The sequence below is a fragment of the Molothrus aeneus genome, chromosome 31 (assembly GCF_037042795.1).
Source record: "Molothrus aeneus isolate 106 chromosome 31, BPBGC_Maene_1.0, whole genome shotgun sequence".
Classification (NCBI taxonomy): domain Eukaryota; kingdom Metazoa; phylum Chordata; class Aves; order Passeriformes; family Icteridae; genus Molothrus; species Molothrus aeneus.
This window is the reverse complement of record NC_089676.1, coordinates 1,547,614-1,564,668: the sequence shown is the minus strand read 5'-3', so window position 1 is coordinate 1,564,668 and position 17,055 is coordinate 1,547,614. Positions and strand designations below refer to the sequence as shown.

Sequence of the window (17,055 nt, the reverse complement as noted above, 5' to 3'; positions counted from 1 at the left end):
GCGGCTCCAACCGGGGAAGAAAAGCATCTCCCGGTGCCGATCCCGGTGCCGGTACCCGGTACCCGGTGCCGCTGCCCCAGCGGGCGGGGTGGGGCGGGGGGGCTCGGCCACCACCGGGGCTCTCGGGGACCGGCGGCCTCCGCGGCCGCCATGAACCGAACCGGGCATTGAGCTCCCCCCGCCCCCCGCCCGGTACCGGGAACCTCCCCGAGGCCACCGGGGCGGTACCGGCGGGGCGGGCGCTCGCTGCATCCACCGGGATTTTGGGGAGCAGCACCCGGGAAACGGCCGGGACGCACCGGGAGCGCCGGGAGCGCCGCCCCCCGGGCAGAGCTGCCCCCGCCCCGCCGCGCCCCGTCCCCGGAGCCGAGCCGAGCCCCGGGGCCGCCTCGTCCTTTGTGTGCGCCGGGGCACCGGGCACCGCCGGGAGCACCGGGAGCCGAGGCCGGGCGGTGATAGCGGGGAGCGGGAGCGGCCCCGGGGCCCGGGGACCCCCCGGCGGCCCCATGAAGGAACCCGACGCCATCAAACTCTTCGTGGGGCAGATCCCGCGGCACCTGGAGGAGAAGGACCTGAAACCGATTTTTGAGCAATTCGGGAAAATCTACGAGCTCACCGTCATCAAGGACAAGTACACCGGGATGCACAAAGGTACCGGAACCGGTAACCGGCAACCGGCGATGGGCAAAGGGAACGGCCCCGGGCAACGGGAACGGGCGGCGGGAATGGGGCAGGGGCAGCGGGCACGGCCCCGGGTAGCGGGGGTGGGTGCGGGGCACGGGCACGGGGGTGTGGGGGCAGCCCCGGGATTCGGCCGCCGGTACCGGGAATGGCCCCCCGGTACCGGGATTAGCCCCGGGATATGGCCCCCGGTACCGGGAACAGCCCCAAATACCGGGATTAGCCCCGGGATGTGGCCCCCGGTACCAGGATTAGCCCCGGGATGTGGCCCCCGTTACTGGGAATGGCTCCCGGTACCGGGAGCAGCCTCAGGATGTGGCCCCCGGTACCGGGAACAGCCCCAAATACCGGGATCAGCCCCAGGATGTGGCCCCCGTTACTGAGAATGGCTCCCGGTACCAGGATCAGCCTCAGGATGTGGCCCCCGGTACCGGGAACGGCCCCAGAAACCAGGATCAGCCCCGGGATTTGGCCTCAGATACCGGGATCAGCCCCGGGACATGGCCCCGGTACTGGGAGCGGCCTTGTGGAACAGCCCCCGGTACTGGGAACAGCCCCCGGTACTGGGAACAGCCCCCAGCACCGGGAATAGCCCCGGGATCCAGCCCCGGTACCGGGAGCAGCCCCGTGCCACGGCCTCCAGCACCAGGAACAGCTCCCGGTACCGGGAACAGCTCCCAGCACCGAGGATGGCCCTGTGACACAGCCCCGGTACCGAGAACAGCCCCGGGATGGGGTCCCCGGGACTGGCAATGGCCACCAGCACCGGGAACAGCTCCCGGTACCGGGAATGGCCCCAGGATACGGCCCCGGTACCGGCAACAGCCACTGTCAGCAGGAGTAGCCCCGGGATGTGGCCTGGGGTACCGGGAACGGCCCTGGGTACAACCGAGGACACCGGGAACAGCCCCCGGTACCGGGAACAGCCCCACAAACAGCCCCAGGTACAACCGAGGCCCCCGGTACCAGGAACAGCTCCCGGTAACCGGAACAGCCCCAGCCTGGGGAACCATTCCAGATTCAACCTCCGGTACCGGGAACAGCCCCACAAATGGTACCAGGTACAACCGAGGGCACCAGGAACAGCCCCTGGTACTGGGAACAGCCCTGGGTACAACCGAGGGCACCGGGAACAGGCCCCGGTACCAGGAACAGCCCTGGGTACAACCGAGGGCACCGGGAACAGCCCCTGGTACCGGGAACAGCCCTGGGTACAACCGAGGGCACCGGGAACAGGCCCCGGTACCAGGAACAGCCCTACAGATGGCACCAGGTACAACTGAGGGCACAGGGAACAGCCCCCAGTACCAGGAACAGCCCCTGGTACCAGGAACAGCCCTGGGTACAACCGAGGGCACCGGGAACAGCCCCAGGAACAGGCCCAGTACAGCCGCAGGCCTTGAGCAACACCCACAGCTCAGCCTACAGCTGCAGGCCCCGGGTACAGCCCCAGGCACCGGGAACAGCCCCAGGTACAGCTGAGGGCACCGGGAACAGCCCCGGGTACAGCCGAGGGCACTGGGAACAGCCCCAGGTACAGCCGAGGGCACCGGGAACAGCCCCAGGTACAGCCCCAGGCATCGGGAACAGCCCCAGCCCCCAGCCCTGCCGGGGTACCCCGTGTCACAGTGTTGTACCCCAGGTGCTGGGGCCGGGGGTGGCTGTGAGGTGTTGGTGTCAGCTGTGGGGTGTTGTACCCGGCTGTTGTGGGGCTGCGTGAGTGCAGGCTGTTGTTGTCGGGCTGTTGTTGTCGGGCTGTTCTTGGGCTGGGCTTTTTGGGTTTTGTGCTGGTTTTTAGGCTGTTCTTTGGCTGTTGTTCTTGGGCTGCTGCTGTTGTTGCTGGGGTGTTGTTGTTAGGTGCCGTTTGGGTGTTGTTGGTTGGGTGTTGGTTTTTGGGTGTTGCTGGGGTGTTGTGCCCAGGTGTTGTTGTTGGGCTGTTGTTGTTGAGCTGTTGTGCCAGGTGGTGCAGCAGTTCCAGGCACTGCCGGGTGTTGTTTCGGGTGTTGGGTGTCACGTGGGTGCCCCCCCGGGTGACACCCGGCCCTGGGGGTGTCGGGGTGTTGTGTCAGGCGTTGTTTTGGGGTGCCAGGCGGGTGTTGGGTGTCACATCGTCACCCCATGGGTCCCTGTGAGGGTGACACCAGCTCTGGGTGTCCCTGGGGGTGTCTGAGTGTCATTTTGGGGTGTCCGGGTGTCATTTTGGGGTCTCTGGGTGTTGTTTCCTGGTGTCCGGGTGTTGTTTCGGGGTGCTGGGTCTGTTTTTGGGGTGTCACATGGTCACTGTGTGTCCCTGGGGGTGTCACAGCCGGAGGTGACAGTGACAGGGCCCTGCTGCCCCCACCGGGGGTGTCCCCAACACCCGGGGGGGGTCCCTGAGCCCCCCCAAACCCCGGCACCGACTGTGCCCCGATGGGCACCGGAACTGGGGGGGTCTCCAGGGCTCCTGGGGGGCCTCGGGGTCTCTGTGGGACCCCCAGGGGTCTTGGGGGGGTCACTGGGCCAAAATGTGGGGTCTGGGGGCTTGGGGGGGGGGGGGTCTGGGGTCTCTGGGGGTTCTTTGGGGTCTGTCGGGGTTATTTGGGGTCTGTGGGGCTCTGGGTGTTCTGAGGGGGGTCCCGCTACTTTTGGGGCTCTCTGGCCACTCCAGACCCTCTGTGTCACCTCCGTCTGGGGGTGAGGACACCTCGGGGGTCCCCCCTCAAGCCCCCCGACCCTTTTTTTTCCCCTCCTTCCCCCCAGGATGCGCCTTCCTGACCTACTGCGCCCGCGAGTCGGCCCTGAAGGCCCAGAGCGCCCTGCACGAGCAGAAAACCCTGCCGGGGGTGAGTGGGGGGCGTGGGCACCCCCCTCGAGGCACCCCCAAATTCCCCCCGTGAGCCTCCAACCCGGGACAGCCCAAAATCCCCCATAAACCCCCTAAAAATAACAGTGAAACCCCAAAAATCAGAGTGGAACCCCAAAAATCAGAGTGAAACCCCAAAAATCACAGCGAAACCACCCAAAAATCACCCAGAAACCAACCAAAAAAATCACCCTTAAATCCCCCAAAATCACCCCTAAAAATCACAGTGAAACGCCAAAAATCACACTGAAACGACGCAAAAATCAATTATAAGCCCCCCTAAAAATCACCCTGAAATCCCCCAAAATCACCCCTAAAAATTACCCTGAAACCCCCCCCAAATGGCCCTGAAACCCGCCAAAAATCACCCTGAAATCCCCCAAAAATCAGCCCTAAATCCGCCCAAAAATCACCACAAAACCCCTTAAAAATCCCCCCAAAATCACCCCCCACCCCCCCTTTTTCAGGACCACCCCGGTCCCCACTGCGGGGGGGGGGAGATTTTTGGGGGGGCGGGGGCGCCCCCGAACATCTGTGGGGTGTTTAATTAGCGCCGCTAATAAGGGCCCGGCGCTAATGAAGCGCGGCCGGGCGGGCACGGAGACAACAAAGCCCAAGATTTGGGGTGGGGGGGGGTCCGAAAATCCCGGTGCCCCCCACCCTTAATTCAATTTTGGGGGGGTTCCCACCTCCCATTCCCTCCCCCCAGGCTGATTTTGGGGGGGTTCGAGGCTTCCTGGGGGATGAGGGGAGGGAGGGGGGGGGCACTTTGGGGGTCCCCAGGGTGGGGAGGGGGCTCGGGGCGCGCCCCCCCCCGCGGGCTCCGCGCGTGTCCCGCCAGGCCCGGGGGGGATTTGGCTTGGCCGGGATAATCCCGGGATTTGGGGCCGTAAATCCGGGCTTGGGGGGGGGGGGATATTGGGGGGGGTGAATGGGGTTTTTTTGGGGGGGGGGGAATTAGGGCCGGCCCCGCCCCAGCAGCTGCCCCCGCGCAGCGCTGGGAATTTGGGGAGGGGGCGCCACCTTCAGCGTCCCCCCCGCGCTGCGCTGAGCACAGGAAGGGGGGGGGGGGTCCCGGTGTGGTTTTGGGGGGGGTCGGAGGCTTTGTTCGCCCCCCCCCCCCCTGCACGGCCGGGGTTGATCCAGCGCTGGGGGGGAGGGGGATTAGGGGGGGATTAACGCCCCCCGCCCCCAGCCCGGAGGGGGGGGGGGGCATTTCCACATTTCCAGCGCCATCTGGGGCTCATGGCGGGGGGGGGCTCGGGGGGGGGGGGGGGGCCACCTTCGCTTTCGGCGGCGAAAGGAACGCGCGGGGTCAGCCGGGGATGGACCCGCCCCCCCCCCAACCCCCCCCTCCTGCAGCCCAAATTCCCCCAAAATCCCCCCGAGATGGGGCACGGCCGCCCCTCCCCCACACCCCGAGAGGGTTTTTTGGGGGGGGAGGGGGAGGGGCGGGGTCACACCAGGCCTGGGAGGGTCCCGTCCCCCCCCCCCATCCCCAATCCCCAAATCTCCATCCCTGCCCCCCCCTCCCATCCCCATCCCCGTCATTGTTTATCGCGAGCGCTGATGACGTCAGCGGCGTTGCCAGGCAACGGCGATGGGTAAATTGGGGATGAGTGGGCGGTTGCCATGGAGCGGAGCCGGCCGTTGCCATGGCAACCGCGCATCTGCGCCCTCCCCCCCTTCCCCCCCCCGCCCCGTTCCCCTGGGGGGTTCCGGGGTGTAGGGGGGGGGAGGGGCGGGGGTGGGTCCATTCCCCCCCCCCCCCCCCAATTAACGCAGGGGGGGGAGGGGCGCTCATTAACGCGGCCCCCCGGGCCCCCCCTCCTCCCCCCCCCCACGGCAGCGGCTCCCGTTGCCAGGTAACGGGATGCAGGCCCGGCGTTGCCATGGTGACCGGAGCATCTTTGGGGGGCGGGATGGGGGGTTTGGGACCCTCTGAGGGGGTGGGGGAGGTGCTGGATGGCCTGGGGGGGTCTGGGGGGGTCTCTGTGTGTCCCCAACCCCCCCTGTGTCCCCTCCCCCCAGATGAACCGGCCCATCCAGGTGAAGCCGGCGGACAGTGAGAGCCGAGGAGGTACCGCCCTCAAAACACCCCAAAATCCCCCAAAAATCACCCCCAAATCACCCCACAATCCCCCCCCAAATCACCTCCAAATCACCCCAAAATCCCCCCCCAAGTCAACCCAAAATCCCCCCAAAATTCCCCCCCAAATCCCCTCCCAAATCACCCCCAAATCCCCCTAAAATCCCCCAGAATCTTCCCCCAAATCCCCCCCAAACTCACCCACACCACCCTGTCCCCAAACCCCGACGTCCCCACATTACCCCAAGGCCACCCCCCAGTGTGAGACCCCCAGGGCCACCCCACATCTGTCCCTGTCCCCATCTGGGGTGTCCCTCCGTGTCCCCACTCCCAGGAGCTGTCACCCTCTGCCCATTCCCAATGTCCCCACCCCATCCTTCCTGGAGTGTCACACCCCTCTGCGTGGCACTGTCCCCGTGCCAGTGTCCCAGTGCCAGTTGTGATGTCCCCGTGCCAGTGTCGTGGTGCCACCCGTGGTGTCCCTGTGCCCATGTCCCCATGCTGGTGTCCCAATGCCATCTGTGGTGTCCCCATGACGATGTCCCCCTGCCCATGTCCCAATGCCACCTGCAATGTCCCAATGCTACCCACAGTGTCCCTGTGCTGTTGTCCCCATGCCCATGTCCCCATGGCCATATCCCCCTGCTCATGTCCCAATGCCACCTGTGGTGTCCCCATGCCCCTGTCCCCCTGCCCATGTCCCGATGCCACCCGCGGTGTCCCCGTGCCCGTGTCCCCATGCCCACGTCCCAGTGCCACCTGCGCTGTCCCAATGTCACCGGCGGTGTCCCGCAGAGGACCGGAAGCTCTTTGTGGGGATGCTGAGCAAGCAGCAGGCGGACGAGGACGTGCGCAAGATGTTCGAGCCCTTCGGCACCATCGACGAGTGCACGGTGCTGCGCGGCCCTGACGGCACCAGCAAAGGTGGGGGGACCCGGGGGGGACACCCCGGGGTGGGCGGGTCCCTCGGGGGTCCTGGGGGGGTCCCTCGGGGGTCACCGGCGTGGGCACAGGGAGATCTGTGGGGCAGGGATGGGGTTTAGGGGGAGCACGGCAGGGATGGGGTTAATGGGGTTTGGGGGGTCCATGGGGTGATGGGGGTGTAGGGGTGGGGTGGGACCCCCAGAGCTCCCTGGAGCTGCCATGGGGCTGATGTCCCCAGTGTCCCTGATGTCCCTGATGTCCCCAATGTCCCCAATGTTCCCGATGTCCCCAATGTCCCCGATGTTCCCGATGTTCCCGATGTCCCCAATGTCCCCAATGTCCCCAATGTCTCCGATGTCCCCAATGTCCCCAATGTCCCCAATGTCCCCAGGCTGCGCCTTCGTCAAGTTCCAGAGCCACGCGGAGGCCCAGGCCGCCATCGCCGCCCTGCACGGGAGCCGCACGCTGCCGGTGAGGGACCGTCCTCAGCGCTGTCACCTGCGGTGTCACCTTTGTCACTGTCCCCTTCATCGTCCCATCACTGTCCTCATCATCATCCCCTGCGCTGTCGCCTTCAGCATCCTCATTCATCGTCCCCTTTGTCATCCCCTTCATCATCCTCATCATCGTCCCCTTCATTGTACTCTTCATTGTCCTCATCATCATCCCCTTCATCATCTTAATCATCATCCTCTCCATTGTCCCCGTCATCACTCTCACCATCATCCCCTTCATTGTCCTCATCATCATCCCCTTCATGGTCCCCTTCATCATCCTCATCAGGGTTGTCATCCCCATTGTCACCTTCATCACCTCCATCATCCTCATCATCATCTCCCTCATCGTGTCCTTTGTCATCCCTTCATCATCCTCCTCATCATCCTCATTACTGTCCCCACCATCCCCCTCTCCGTCTCCTTCATCACCCCTCTAATGTCCCCTCATCATCCTCATCCGTTATCACCAAACCACCATCCCCATCATCATCCCATCATCATCCTCACCATCATCCCCACCATCGTCCTCTTCATCACTTCTTCCATCATTCATCCCCCTCATTGTCTCCACCATTGTCCCCACCATCATCCTCCCCATGCCCTCCTTCCTTGCCATCTCCACCACCATCCCACCATCATCCTCACCCCATTATAACCCAACCATCATCCCCATCATCATCCCCACCGCCGTCCCTGTCATCGTCCCTATCATCATCCTCTTCATCACCTTCATCATCCCCACCATTGTCTTCGTCATCTCCACAATCAACCCATCACCCCCACCGTCACCTTCCTCATCCTCATCACTGTTCCCACAATCCTCTCCTTCATCAACTCCTTCATCATTCCCTCCATCTTCTCCACCATCATCCCATCACCATCCTCACCAATGTCTGCATCATCATCCCATTGTCATCCTCACCACTGTCCCCATCATCAACCCCATCCTAATCCTCTTCATCACCTCCAGCATCATCCTCACCCCACTACAACCCAACCATCACCCCCATCACCGCTCCCACCACTGCCCCACTCCCTGTGACCCCAACTGACCACGAGTGACCATGAGTGACCACGAGTGACCGTGAGTGACCACGAGTGACCGCCGTGTCCCCGCAGGGCGCCTCGTCCAGCCTGGTGGTGAAGTTTGCGGACACGGAGAAGGAGCGGGGGCTGCGGCGCATGCAGCAGGTGGCCAGCCAGCTGGGCATGTTCAGCCCCATCGCCCTCCAGTTCGGCGCCTACAGCGCCTACACGCAGGCGGTACGGGGCACTGGGGACACTGGGGACACTGGGAGGGATTGGGGACACTGGGGACACTGGAGACACTGGGATGGACTGGGGACATTGGGGACACTGGGGGGACTGGGGAGATGCTGGTCCTGGGGGTGACATCCATGGAGAGATGCTGGTCCTGGATGGGACACTAGGGTGACATCCATGGGGACGTGATGGTCCTGGGGTGACATCCATGGAGACATGCTGGTCCTGCATGGAACATGGGGGTGACATCCATGGAGACATGCTGGTCCCATGTCCCAGGGTGTTGGTGGCACTGGGGTGACATCCATGGGGAGATGCTGGTCCTGGATGGGACACTGGGGTGACATCCATGGGGACGTGCTGGTCCCGCATGGGACACTGGGGTGACATCCATGGGGACATGCTGGTCCCATGTCCCGGGGTGTTGGTGGCACTGGGGTGACATCCATGGGGAGATGCTGGTCCTGGATGGGACACTGGGGTGACATCCATGGGGACATGCTGGTCCCACGTCCCAGGGTGTTGGTGGCACTGGGGTGACATCCATGGAGACATACTGGTCCTAGATGGGACACCGGGGTGATATCCGTGGGGAGATGCGGGTCCCATGTCCCGGGGTGTTGGTGGCACTGGGGTGACATCCATGGGGAGATGCTGGTCCTGGATGGGACACTGGGGTGACATCCATGGGGACGTGCTGGTCCCACGTCCTGGGGTGTTGTTGACACTGGGGTGACATCCATGGGGAGACGCCGGTCCCACATCCCGGGGCGGTGGTGTGGTGGCACCAGGGTGGGCCCCGGGGCGGTGGTGGCCGCGCGGTGCCAGGCGTGTCCCCACAGCTGATGCAGCAGCAGGCGGCCCTGGTGGCCGCGCACTCGGCCTACCTCAGCCCCATGGCCACCATGGCCGTCCAGATGCAGCACATGGGCACGGTCAACCCCAACGGGCTCATCGCCACCCCCCTGCCACCCTCCTCAGGTAACGGGGACGGGGGACAGGGGGACAGCGGGGAGGGGCTGGGGGACACGGGGATGGGGGTGCTGGTGGTGGGGGGCAGCAGGGATGGGGACAATGGGGAGGGACACCAGGGATGGGGACACCAGGGATGGGACATGGGATATGGGGGGACACCATGGATGGGATGGGGACACCAGGGGTGGGATGGGGACACCATGGATGGGATGGGGACATGAGGGATGGGACATGGGACATGGGGGGACACCAGGGATGGGACATGGGGGGACACCATGGATGGGATGGGGACACCAGGGGTGGGATGGGGACACCAGGGGTGGGATGGGGACACCAGAGGTAGGATGGGGACACCAAGGATGGAACATGGGATAAATGGGGACACCACGGATGGGATGGGGACGCTCAACCACCACTGAACCAGTGGGGGGTCCCCCACCCTCTGGGGTCATGGTTCCGGTGTCCCCGGCATGTCCCGGTGCTGTCCCGGGGCTGTCCCGGTGCTGTCCCGGGGCTGTCCCGGAGCTGTCCCGGTGCTGTCCCGGTGCTGTCCCGGAGCTGTCCCGGGGCTGTCCTGGGGCTGTCCCGGAGCTGTCCCGGTGCTGTCCCGGGGCTGACCCGGAGCTGTCCCGGAGCTGTCCCTGGCATGTCCCGGTGCTGTCCCGGTGCTGTCCCGGTGCTGTCCCGGGGCTGTCCCGGGGCTGACCCGGAGCTGTCCCGGGGCTGTCCCGGGGCTGACCCGGCGGTGACCGCGCTGTCCCCAGGAACCAGCACCCCCCCGGCCATGGCGGCCACCCCCGTCCCGGCCATCGCGGCCCCGCTGAGCGTCAACGGCTACAGCCCCGTGCCCGCGCAGCCCGCGGGACCCCCCGCCCCCGACGCCGTCTACGCCGGGGGGGTCCCCCCCTTCCCAGGTGCCCCCCGACCCCTCCCCAGCCCCCCGAGCCCCGCCGGGCCCCCCCCCTAACCCCCCCTGTGCCCCCAGCCCAGAGCCCCGCGGCCCCCGGGGACCCCCTGCAGCAGGCGTACGCTGGCATGCAGCACTACACTGGTGCGTACTGGGGCGACTGGGAGGGACTGGGGGGCACTGGGGGGCACTGGGAGGGACTGGGAGGGACTGGGAGGGCACTGGGCGGGGGTTGTGTGGTACTGGGGGGCACTGAGGGGGCACTGTGCGGGCACTGGGCGGGCACTGGGGTGGCACTGGGAAGGACTGGAGGGTCGTTGTGTGGCATTGGGGACACTGGGAGGGGGTTGTGTGCCACTGAGAGGGCACTGGGGGAGCTGAGAAGGGTAATGGGGGAGCTCCTGATGGGACTGGGAGGAACTGGGAGGGCCTGGGGGGAACTGGGAGGGCAGTGGGAGGAACTGGGGGTGTGATGTGGGGTACTGGGGGGCACTGGGAGGGTGTTGAGTGGCGCTGGGAGGGCACTGGGGTGGCACTGGTGTCACTGGTGGCTTTGGGAGGGTGTTTTATGGCACTGGGGTGGCCCTGGGGGCACCGATGTCCCCGGTGACGCCGTGCCCCCCGTGCCCCCAGCCGCGTACCCGGCCGCCTACGGGCTGGTGAGCCCGGCCTTCGCCCCCCCGGGACCCCTGCTCGCTCCCCCGCCCCCCCCGCAGCAGCAGCAGCGTGAAGGTGAGACCCCCCCGGGACCCCCCAAAACTCCCCAGGACCCCTGAGACCCCCCCCGGACCCCCCAAAACCCCCCGGGACCCCTGAAATGTCTTGGGACCCCCTTGGTACACCTGAGACCCCCCCACTGGACCCCCCAAAACTCCCCGGGACTCCCCAGTACACCTGAGACAACCCCCCCAAAACCTCCCAGGACCCTCAAAATGCCCTGGGACCCCCAAAACTGAGACTTGGGACCCCAAATCAGAGCTGTGAACCCAAAGCAGGAGCCAGGTTTGGGTTGAGAGCCCCGGTTTTGGGGTTCCGTGTCTGGTTTGGGTTGAGAGCCCTGGTTTTGGGGTCCCATGTCGGGTATGGGTTGAGAGCCCAGGTTTTGGGGTCCCGTGTCAGGTTTGGGTTGGCAGCCCCGGTTTTGGGGTGCTGTGTCCATTTTGGGTTCAGAGCTCCGATTTTGGGGTCCTGTGTTTTGTTTGGGTTGAGACCCCCAGTTTTGGGGTCCCGTGTCTGGTTTAGGTTGAGAGCTCTGGTTTTGGGGTCAGTGGCAGTTTTGGGGTCCATGTCAGGTTTAAGTTGGTTTTGGGGTGCCGTGTCTGGTTTGGATTGAGAGCCCCGGTTTTGGGTCCCATGGTGGGTTTGGGTTGGCATCCCCAGTTTTGGGGTCCTGTGTCAGTCTTGGGTTGAGACCCCCAGTTTTGGGGTCCTGTATCAGTTTTGAGTTGGCAGCCCTGGCTTGGGGTCTGTGTGAGTTTTGGGTTGAGAGCCCTGGTTTTGGGGTCCCGTGTCTGGTTTAGGTTGAGAGCTCTGGTTTTGGGGTCAGTGGCAGTTTTGGGTTGGCAGCCCCGTTTTTGGGATCCTGTGTCTGGTTTGGGTTGGCAGCCCCGTTTTTGGGATCCTGTGTCTGGTTTGGGTTGGCAGCCCCGGTTGTGGGGTCCATGTCAGTTATGGGTGAAGACTCCCAGTTTTGGGGTCCGTGTCTGATTTGGGTTGGCAGCCCCGGTTTTGGGGTCCCATGTCTGGTTTGGGTTGGCATCCCCGGTTGTGGGGTCTGTGTTGGGTTAGGGTTGGCAGCCCCAGTTTTGGGGTCCCATGTCTGGTTTGGGTTGGCATCCCCGGTTTTGGGGTCTGTGTTGGGTTAGGGTTGGCAGCCCCGGTTTTGGGGCGCTGTGTCAATTTTGGGTTGGCAGCCCCAGTTTTGGGGTCCCATGTCTGGTTTGGGTTGGCAGCCCCAGTTTTGGGGTCTGTGTTGGGTTAGGGTTGGCAGCCCCGGTTTTGGGGCGCTGTGTCGATTTTGGGTTGGCAGCCCCAGTTTTGGGGTCCCATGTCTGGTTTGGGTTGGCATCCCCGGTTGTGGGGTCTGTGTTGGGTTTGGGTTGGCATCCCCGGTTTTGGGGTCTGTGTTGGGTTAGGGTTGGCAGCCCCAGTTTTGGGGTCCCATGTCTGGTTTGGGTTGAGAGCCCCAGTTTTGGGGTCCCATGTCTGGTTTGGGTTGACAGCCCCGGTTGTGGGGTCCGGTCGGTTTTGGGGACGCAGTCCCAGGTGTGACCCCGCTCCCTCCGCAGGCCCCGAGGGCTGTAACATCTTCATCTACCACCTGCCCCAGGAGTTCGCCGACACCGAGATCCTGCAGATGTTCCTCCCCTTCGGCAACGTCATCTCCGCCAAGGTCTTCGTGGACAGGGCCACCAACCAGAGCAAGTGCTTCGGTAGGGACATGGGACAATGGGGACACTGGGGATAATGGGGACACTGGGGACACTGGGGACATTGGGGATAATGGGGGCATTGGAGACATTGGGGACAATGGGGACATTGGGGCTATTTGGGACAATGGGGACATTGGGACATTGAGATATGGGATAGGCAATGTGGGATATGGGGGCACTGGGGACATTGGGGACATGGGGACATCATCGGGGACATGGGAACATCAGGGACATCGGGGACAATGGGGACATCAGGGGCAATGGGGATAATGGGGACATTGGGGATAATGGGAGATGGGATATTGGGACAATGGGGACATGAGGACATCGGGGACATTGGGGACATTAGGGACAATGGGGATAATGGGATAATGGGATAGACAATGGGGAATATGAGGACACTGGGGACACGGGTACATTGGGGACAATGAGGATAATGGGATATGGGATATGGGGACACTTGAGACATTGGGGACAGTGGGGACAATGGGGATAATGGGATATGGGGATACTGGAGACATTGGGGACATTGGGATATGGGGACATGGGGACAATGACCCCAAATCCTTCATGCCCTCCATGTCCCCATGTCCCCACGATGTCCCCATGTCCCCAAACCCCCCGATGTCCCCGCAGGCTTCGTGAGCTTTGACAACCCCGCGAGCGCCCAGGCCGCCATCCAGGCCATGAACGGCTTCCAGATCGGGATGAAGCGGCTCAAGGTGCAGCTCAAGAGGCCCAAAGACGCCAACCGGCCCTACTGAGCCCGGTGAGACCCCCGGGACCCCTGGGACACCCCTGGGACACCCTCAGGACCACCTGGGACCCCCAAGACCTTCCGGGACACGCCCAGGACACCCCTGGGACCATCTGGGACACCCCTGTGACACCTCAGGATCCCCAGGACACCCCCGGAACCCCCTGGGACACCCCTGGGACACATCTGGGACACCCCGGGACCCCCTGGAACTTCTCCAGGGCTGGAAAACCCTTGGAAAACCCTTGGGATGTCCCCCCAGAAATTCCCTGGACCCCCCATGACCCCCCCAAGGCTGGGAACCCCCTGAGCCCCCCAAAACCCAAACCCCCCGGTTGGGATATCCCCCTATTGGGATTTGGGGTGTCTTAAAGTTTTAGGAGGGCTGGAAATGCCTGGGGGGGTATTTGGGGTATCCCCCATTGGGATTTGGGGTGTCTCAGAGTTTTGGGGGGGCAGGAAGTGCCCCCCAAACTCTGTTTAACCCCTCCATCCCCAAATTTTCCCTCCCCAGGTCCGGAGGCTCCGGAGCAGCACCTTTGGGTGCCCCCCCATTGCAGAGCAGCCCCCCCAAACCCAGCGGTGCCCGGAAGGGGGGGGGGGGGGGGGGGGGCTCGGTCCTGCTGGGGGGGGCCCCAGACCCCCCCACGCTCAGGAAGGATGGACCCCCCCTCCAGGCCCCCCCCGACCCCCCCAGTCCATCCCAGTCCATCCCAGTCCAGCCCAGTGCAGGGTGCCAGTCCCCCCCCAACAGCAGCCGCATCCACTCTGGTTTTGGGGGGGTCATGCCCACCCTGGGGGACCCCAAAAGGACCCCCCCTCATTCTCCCCCCCCCCCGGGGACCCTTCTTGGGGCTTTTCTCACCAAACAGGACCAAAAGCAGCTCCAAACTGGGATGGGGGGGTCTCTGGGGGGGTCACAGGGGGGTCCTGGGGGTTTTTGGGGGTCCCAAAGGGGGGGACACGGCCCCCCCAGTGTCCTCCCGGGGGCGCAGCGGGACCCCAACACTGCCACTGCCACCCGCTCTGCCCACAGCCTGCCTCAGTTTCCCCTCGGGATGGGCCAGCACTGGGATGGGCCGGGACTGGGATGGGCTGGGACTGGGATGAACTGGAACTGGGATGAACTGGAACTGGGATGGGCTGGGACCGGGATGGGCTGATAATGAGATAGACTGGGAGTGGGATGGACTGGCACTGGGATGGACTGGCACTGGGATAAACTGGTACTGGGATAGACTGGTACTGGGATAGACTGGTACTGGGATTGGCTGCTACTGGGGTAGGCTGGCACTGGGATGGACCAGTACTGGGATGGATCAGCACTGGGATAGACTGGTACTGGGATGGATCAGTACTGGGATGGATCAGTACTGGGATGGATCAGTACTGGGATAGACTGGTACTGGGATGGATCAGCACTGGGATGGATCAGTACTGGGATAGACTGGTACTGGGATGGATCAGCACTGGGATGGACCAGTACTGGGATGGATCAGCACTGGGATGGATCAGCACTGGGATGGACCAGTACTGGGATAGACTGGTACTGGGATGGATCAGCACTGGGATGGATCAGTACTGGGATGGATCAGCACTGGGATGGATCAGCACTGGGATGGATCAGTACTGGGATAGACTGGTACTGGGATGGATCAGCACTGGGATGGATCAGTACTGGGATGGATCAGTACTGGGATGGATCGGTACTGGGATGGATCAGCACTGGGATGGATCAGCACTGGGATGGATCAGTACTGGGATGGATCAGTACTGGGATAGACTGGTACTGGGATGGATCAGCACTGGGATGGATCAGCACTGGGATGGATCAGCACTGGGATGGACCAGTACTGGGCTGTTCCATCCCTCGGATGCTCTGGCACCGGGGTGATCCCACACCAGGATGTTCCCACACTGGGATGCTCCATACTGGGATGTCCTGACCCTGGGGTGCTCTGATACCGGAATGTTCCACCACGGGGATGCTCTGATACTGGGACAATCCCACAGCAGAGGATCCCACAGTGGGATGAGCCTGCAGCAGAGGATCCCAGAGCAGGAGATCCCACAGCAGATCCCACAGCGGGATGATCCCACAGGATGATCCCACAGTAGGATGATCCCACAGCAGATCCTGCGGCAGAGGATCCCAGAGCAGGACAATCCCACAACAGGAGATCCCAGAGCAGAAGGATCCCACAGCGGGATGATCCCAGAGCAGGATGATCCCACAGCAGATCCCACAGCGGGATGATCCCACAGGATGATCCCACAGCAGATCCCACAGCGGGATGATGCCACAGTGGGATGATCCCAGAGCAGGAGATCGCAGAGCAGGAGATCCCACAGCAGATCCCAGAGCAGATCCCACAGCAGGATGATCCCACAGCAGGATGATCCCACAGCAGGATGATCCCACAGGATGATCCCACAGCAGGATGCTCCAGCACCGGGATGGTCCCACACCACACCAGGATGCTCCAATCCGGAATGTTCCACCCTGGGGATGCTCCATTATTGGGATGCTCCAAGGTCAGAGGGATCCAGGACCAGAATTTTCCAACACCAGAACATTCCATCGGATGCTCCAACATTGGAATGATCCGATCCCGGAATTCCCCAGCCATGGGACGCTTCAGCACCGGAATGCCCTGACCCCAGGATGTCCCCACTCCTCTGGGATGTCCCCACTGTTTGGGATGTCCCCATTCTGGGATGTCCCCACAAGGAGCCAGATGGACACGCAGTGGCTGATCCCGGGAATTCCTGGGAACTCCAAACGAGCCAAATCCAGGGGACACCAGGAGCAGCCAGATTGGGGACATGGACACGGACACGGACACGAGGCTCCGGCCCTGCCCGGCCCCAAATCCCAAATAATCCCAAACCCCAAATGATCCCAAATCCGGGGGGTGCTGGCCCCCACCAGCCAAACTGGGGCCGTGTCCAGCCCGGAACCCCCAGGACCCCAAACCCCCCCAGTGCCCTCAGTGCCCCCAAACCAGTGCCCCAAACTGGGCCGGTGCCCCCCAACCAGTGCCCCCAGCACCCCCAAACTGGGACAATTCCCCCCCAGCCCTCCCCAGGTGGGGCCGGTGCCACCCCAGCCCCCCCAAACTGGGTTCAATGTCCCCCCAGCCCCCCCAAACTGGGTCAGGGCACCCCCAAATGGGGTCAGGGTCCCCCCAGCCCCCCCAAACTGGGTCAGGGCCCCCCCAAACTGGGTCAGGGCTCCCCCAGCCCCCCCAAACTGGGTCAGGGCCCCCCCAAACGGGGTCATCGCCCCCCCAGCCCCCCCAAACCCCCGCCCCAGTGCCCCCAGCACCCCCAAACCAGTGCCCCCCCTCTTCACCCCCATCCCCACTGTACATAACGGGGGGTGTTGGGCCCCCTCCGTGTCCCCCCCATTTTGGGGGGGTTTGGGACCTGCTGGGTTGATTTTGGGGGGTGGGGGGGGTTTGGGGGGCGTTGGGGAGGGGCAGTGAAGCCCCCTGGGCTCAAGGCTTTATTTATTTGCTATTTATTGCAGTTCCTTTCAGAATTGACTTTTTTTCTCTATTTTTTTTTTTGGTTTTTCTGTCGAAATAAAAAATTAAAAACAAAAACAACAACAACAAAAAAAAAAAACCAACCCACCAAACCACACCTTAAAAACCCCACGAAAATTCCCAAAGTTCAGAAGTTT

The 17,055-nt window shown here is 63.5% G+C and overlaps 1 protein-coding gene across 1 annotated transcript; it reads left to right on the top strand.

Moving 5' to 3' along the window:
- On the top strand, positions 1-13,971 carry LOC136568191 (CUGBP Elav-like family member 3). The gene is made up of 13 exons (XM_066568072.1): positions 1-651; positions 3,421-3,503; positions 5,555-5,603; positions 6,408-6,536; positions 6,928-7,007; positions 8,153-8,296; positions 9,139-9,277; positions 10,036-10,185; positions 10,257-10,322; positions 10,812-10,910; positions 12,467-12,610; positions 13,247-13,379; positions 13,882-13,971. The coding sequence occupies exons 1-12, from the start codon at positions 507-509 to the stop codon at positions 13,372-13,374; spliced, it is 1,356 nt and encodes a 451-aa protein (XP_066424169.1). The 5' UTR covers positions 1-506; the 3' UTR covers positions 13,375-13,379; positions 13,882-13,971.
- The last annotated feature ends 3,084 nt before the right edge of the window (positions 13,972-17,055 follow it).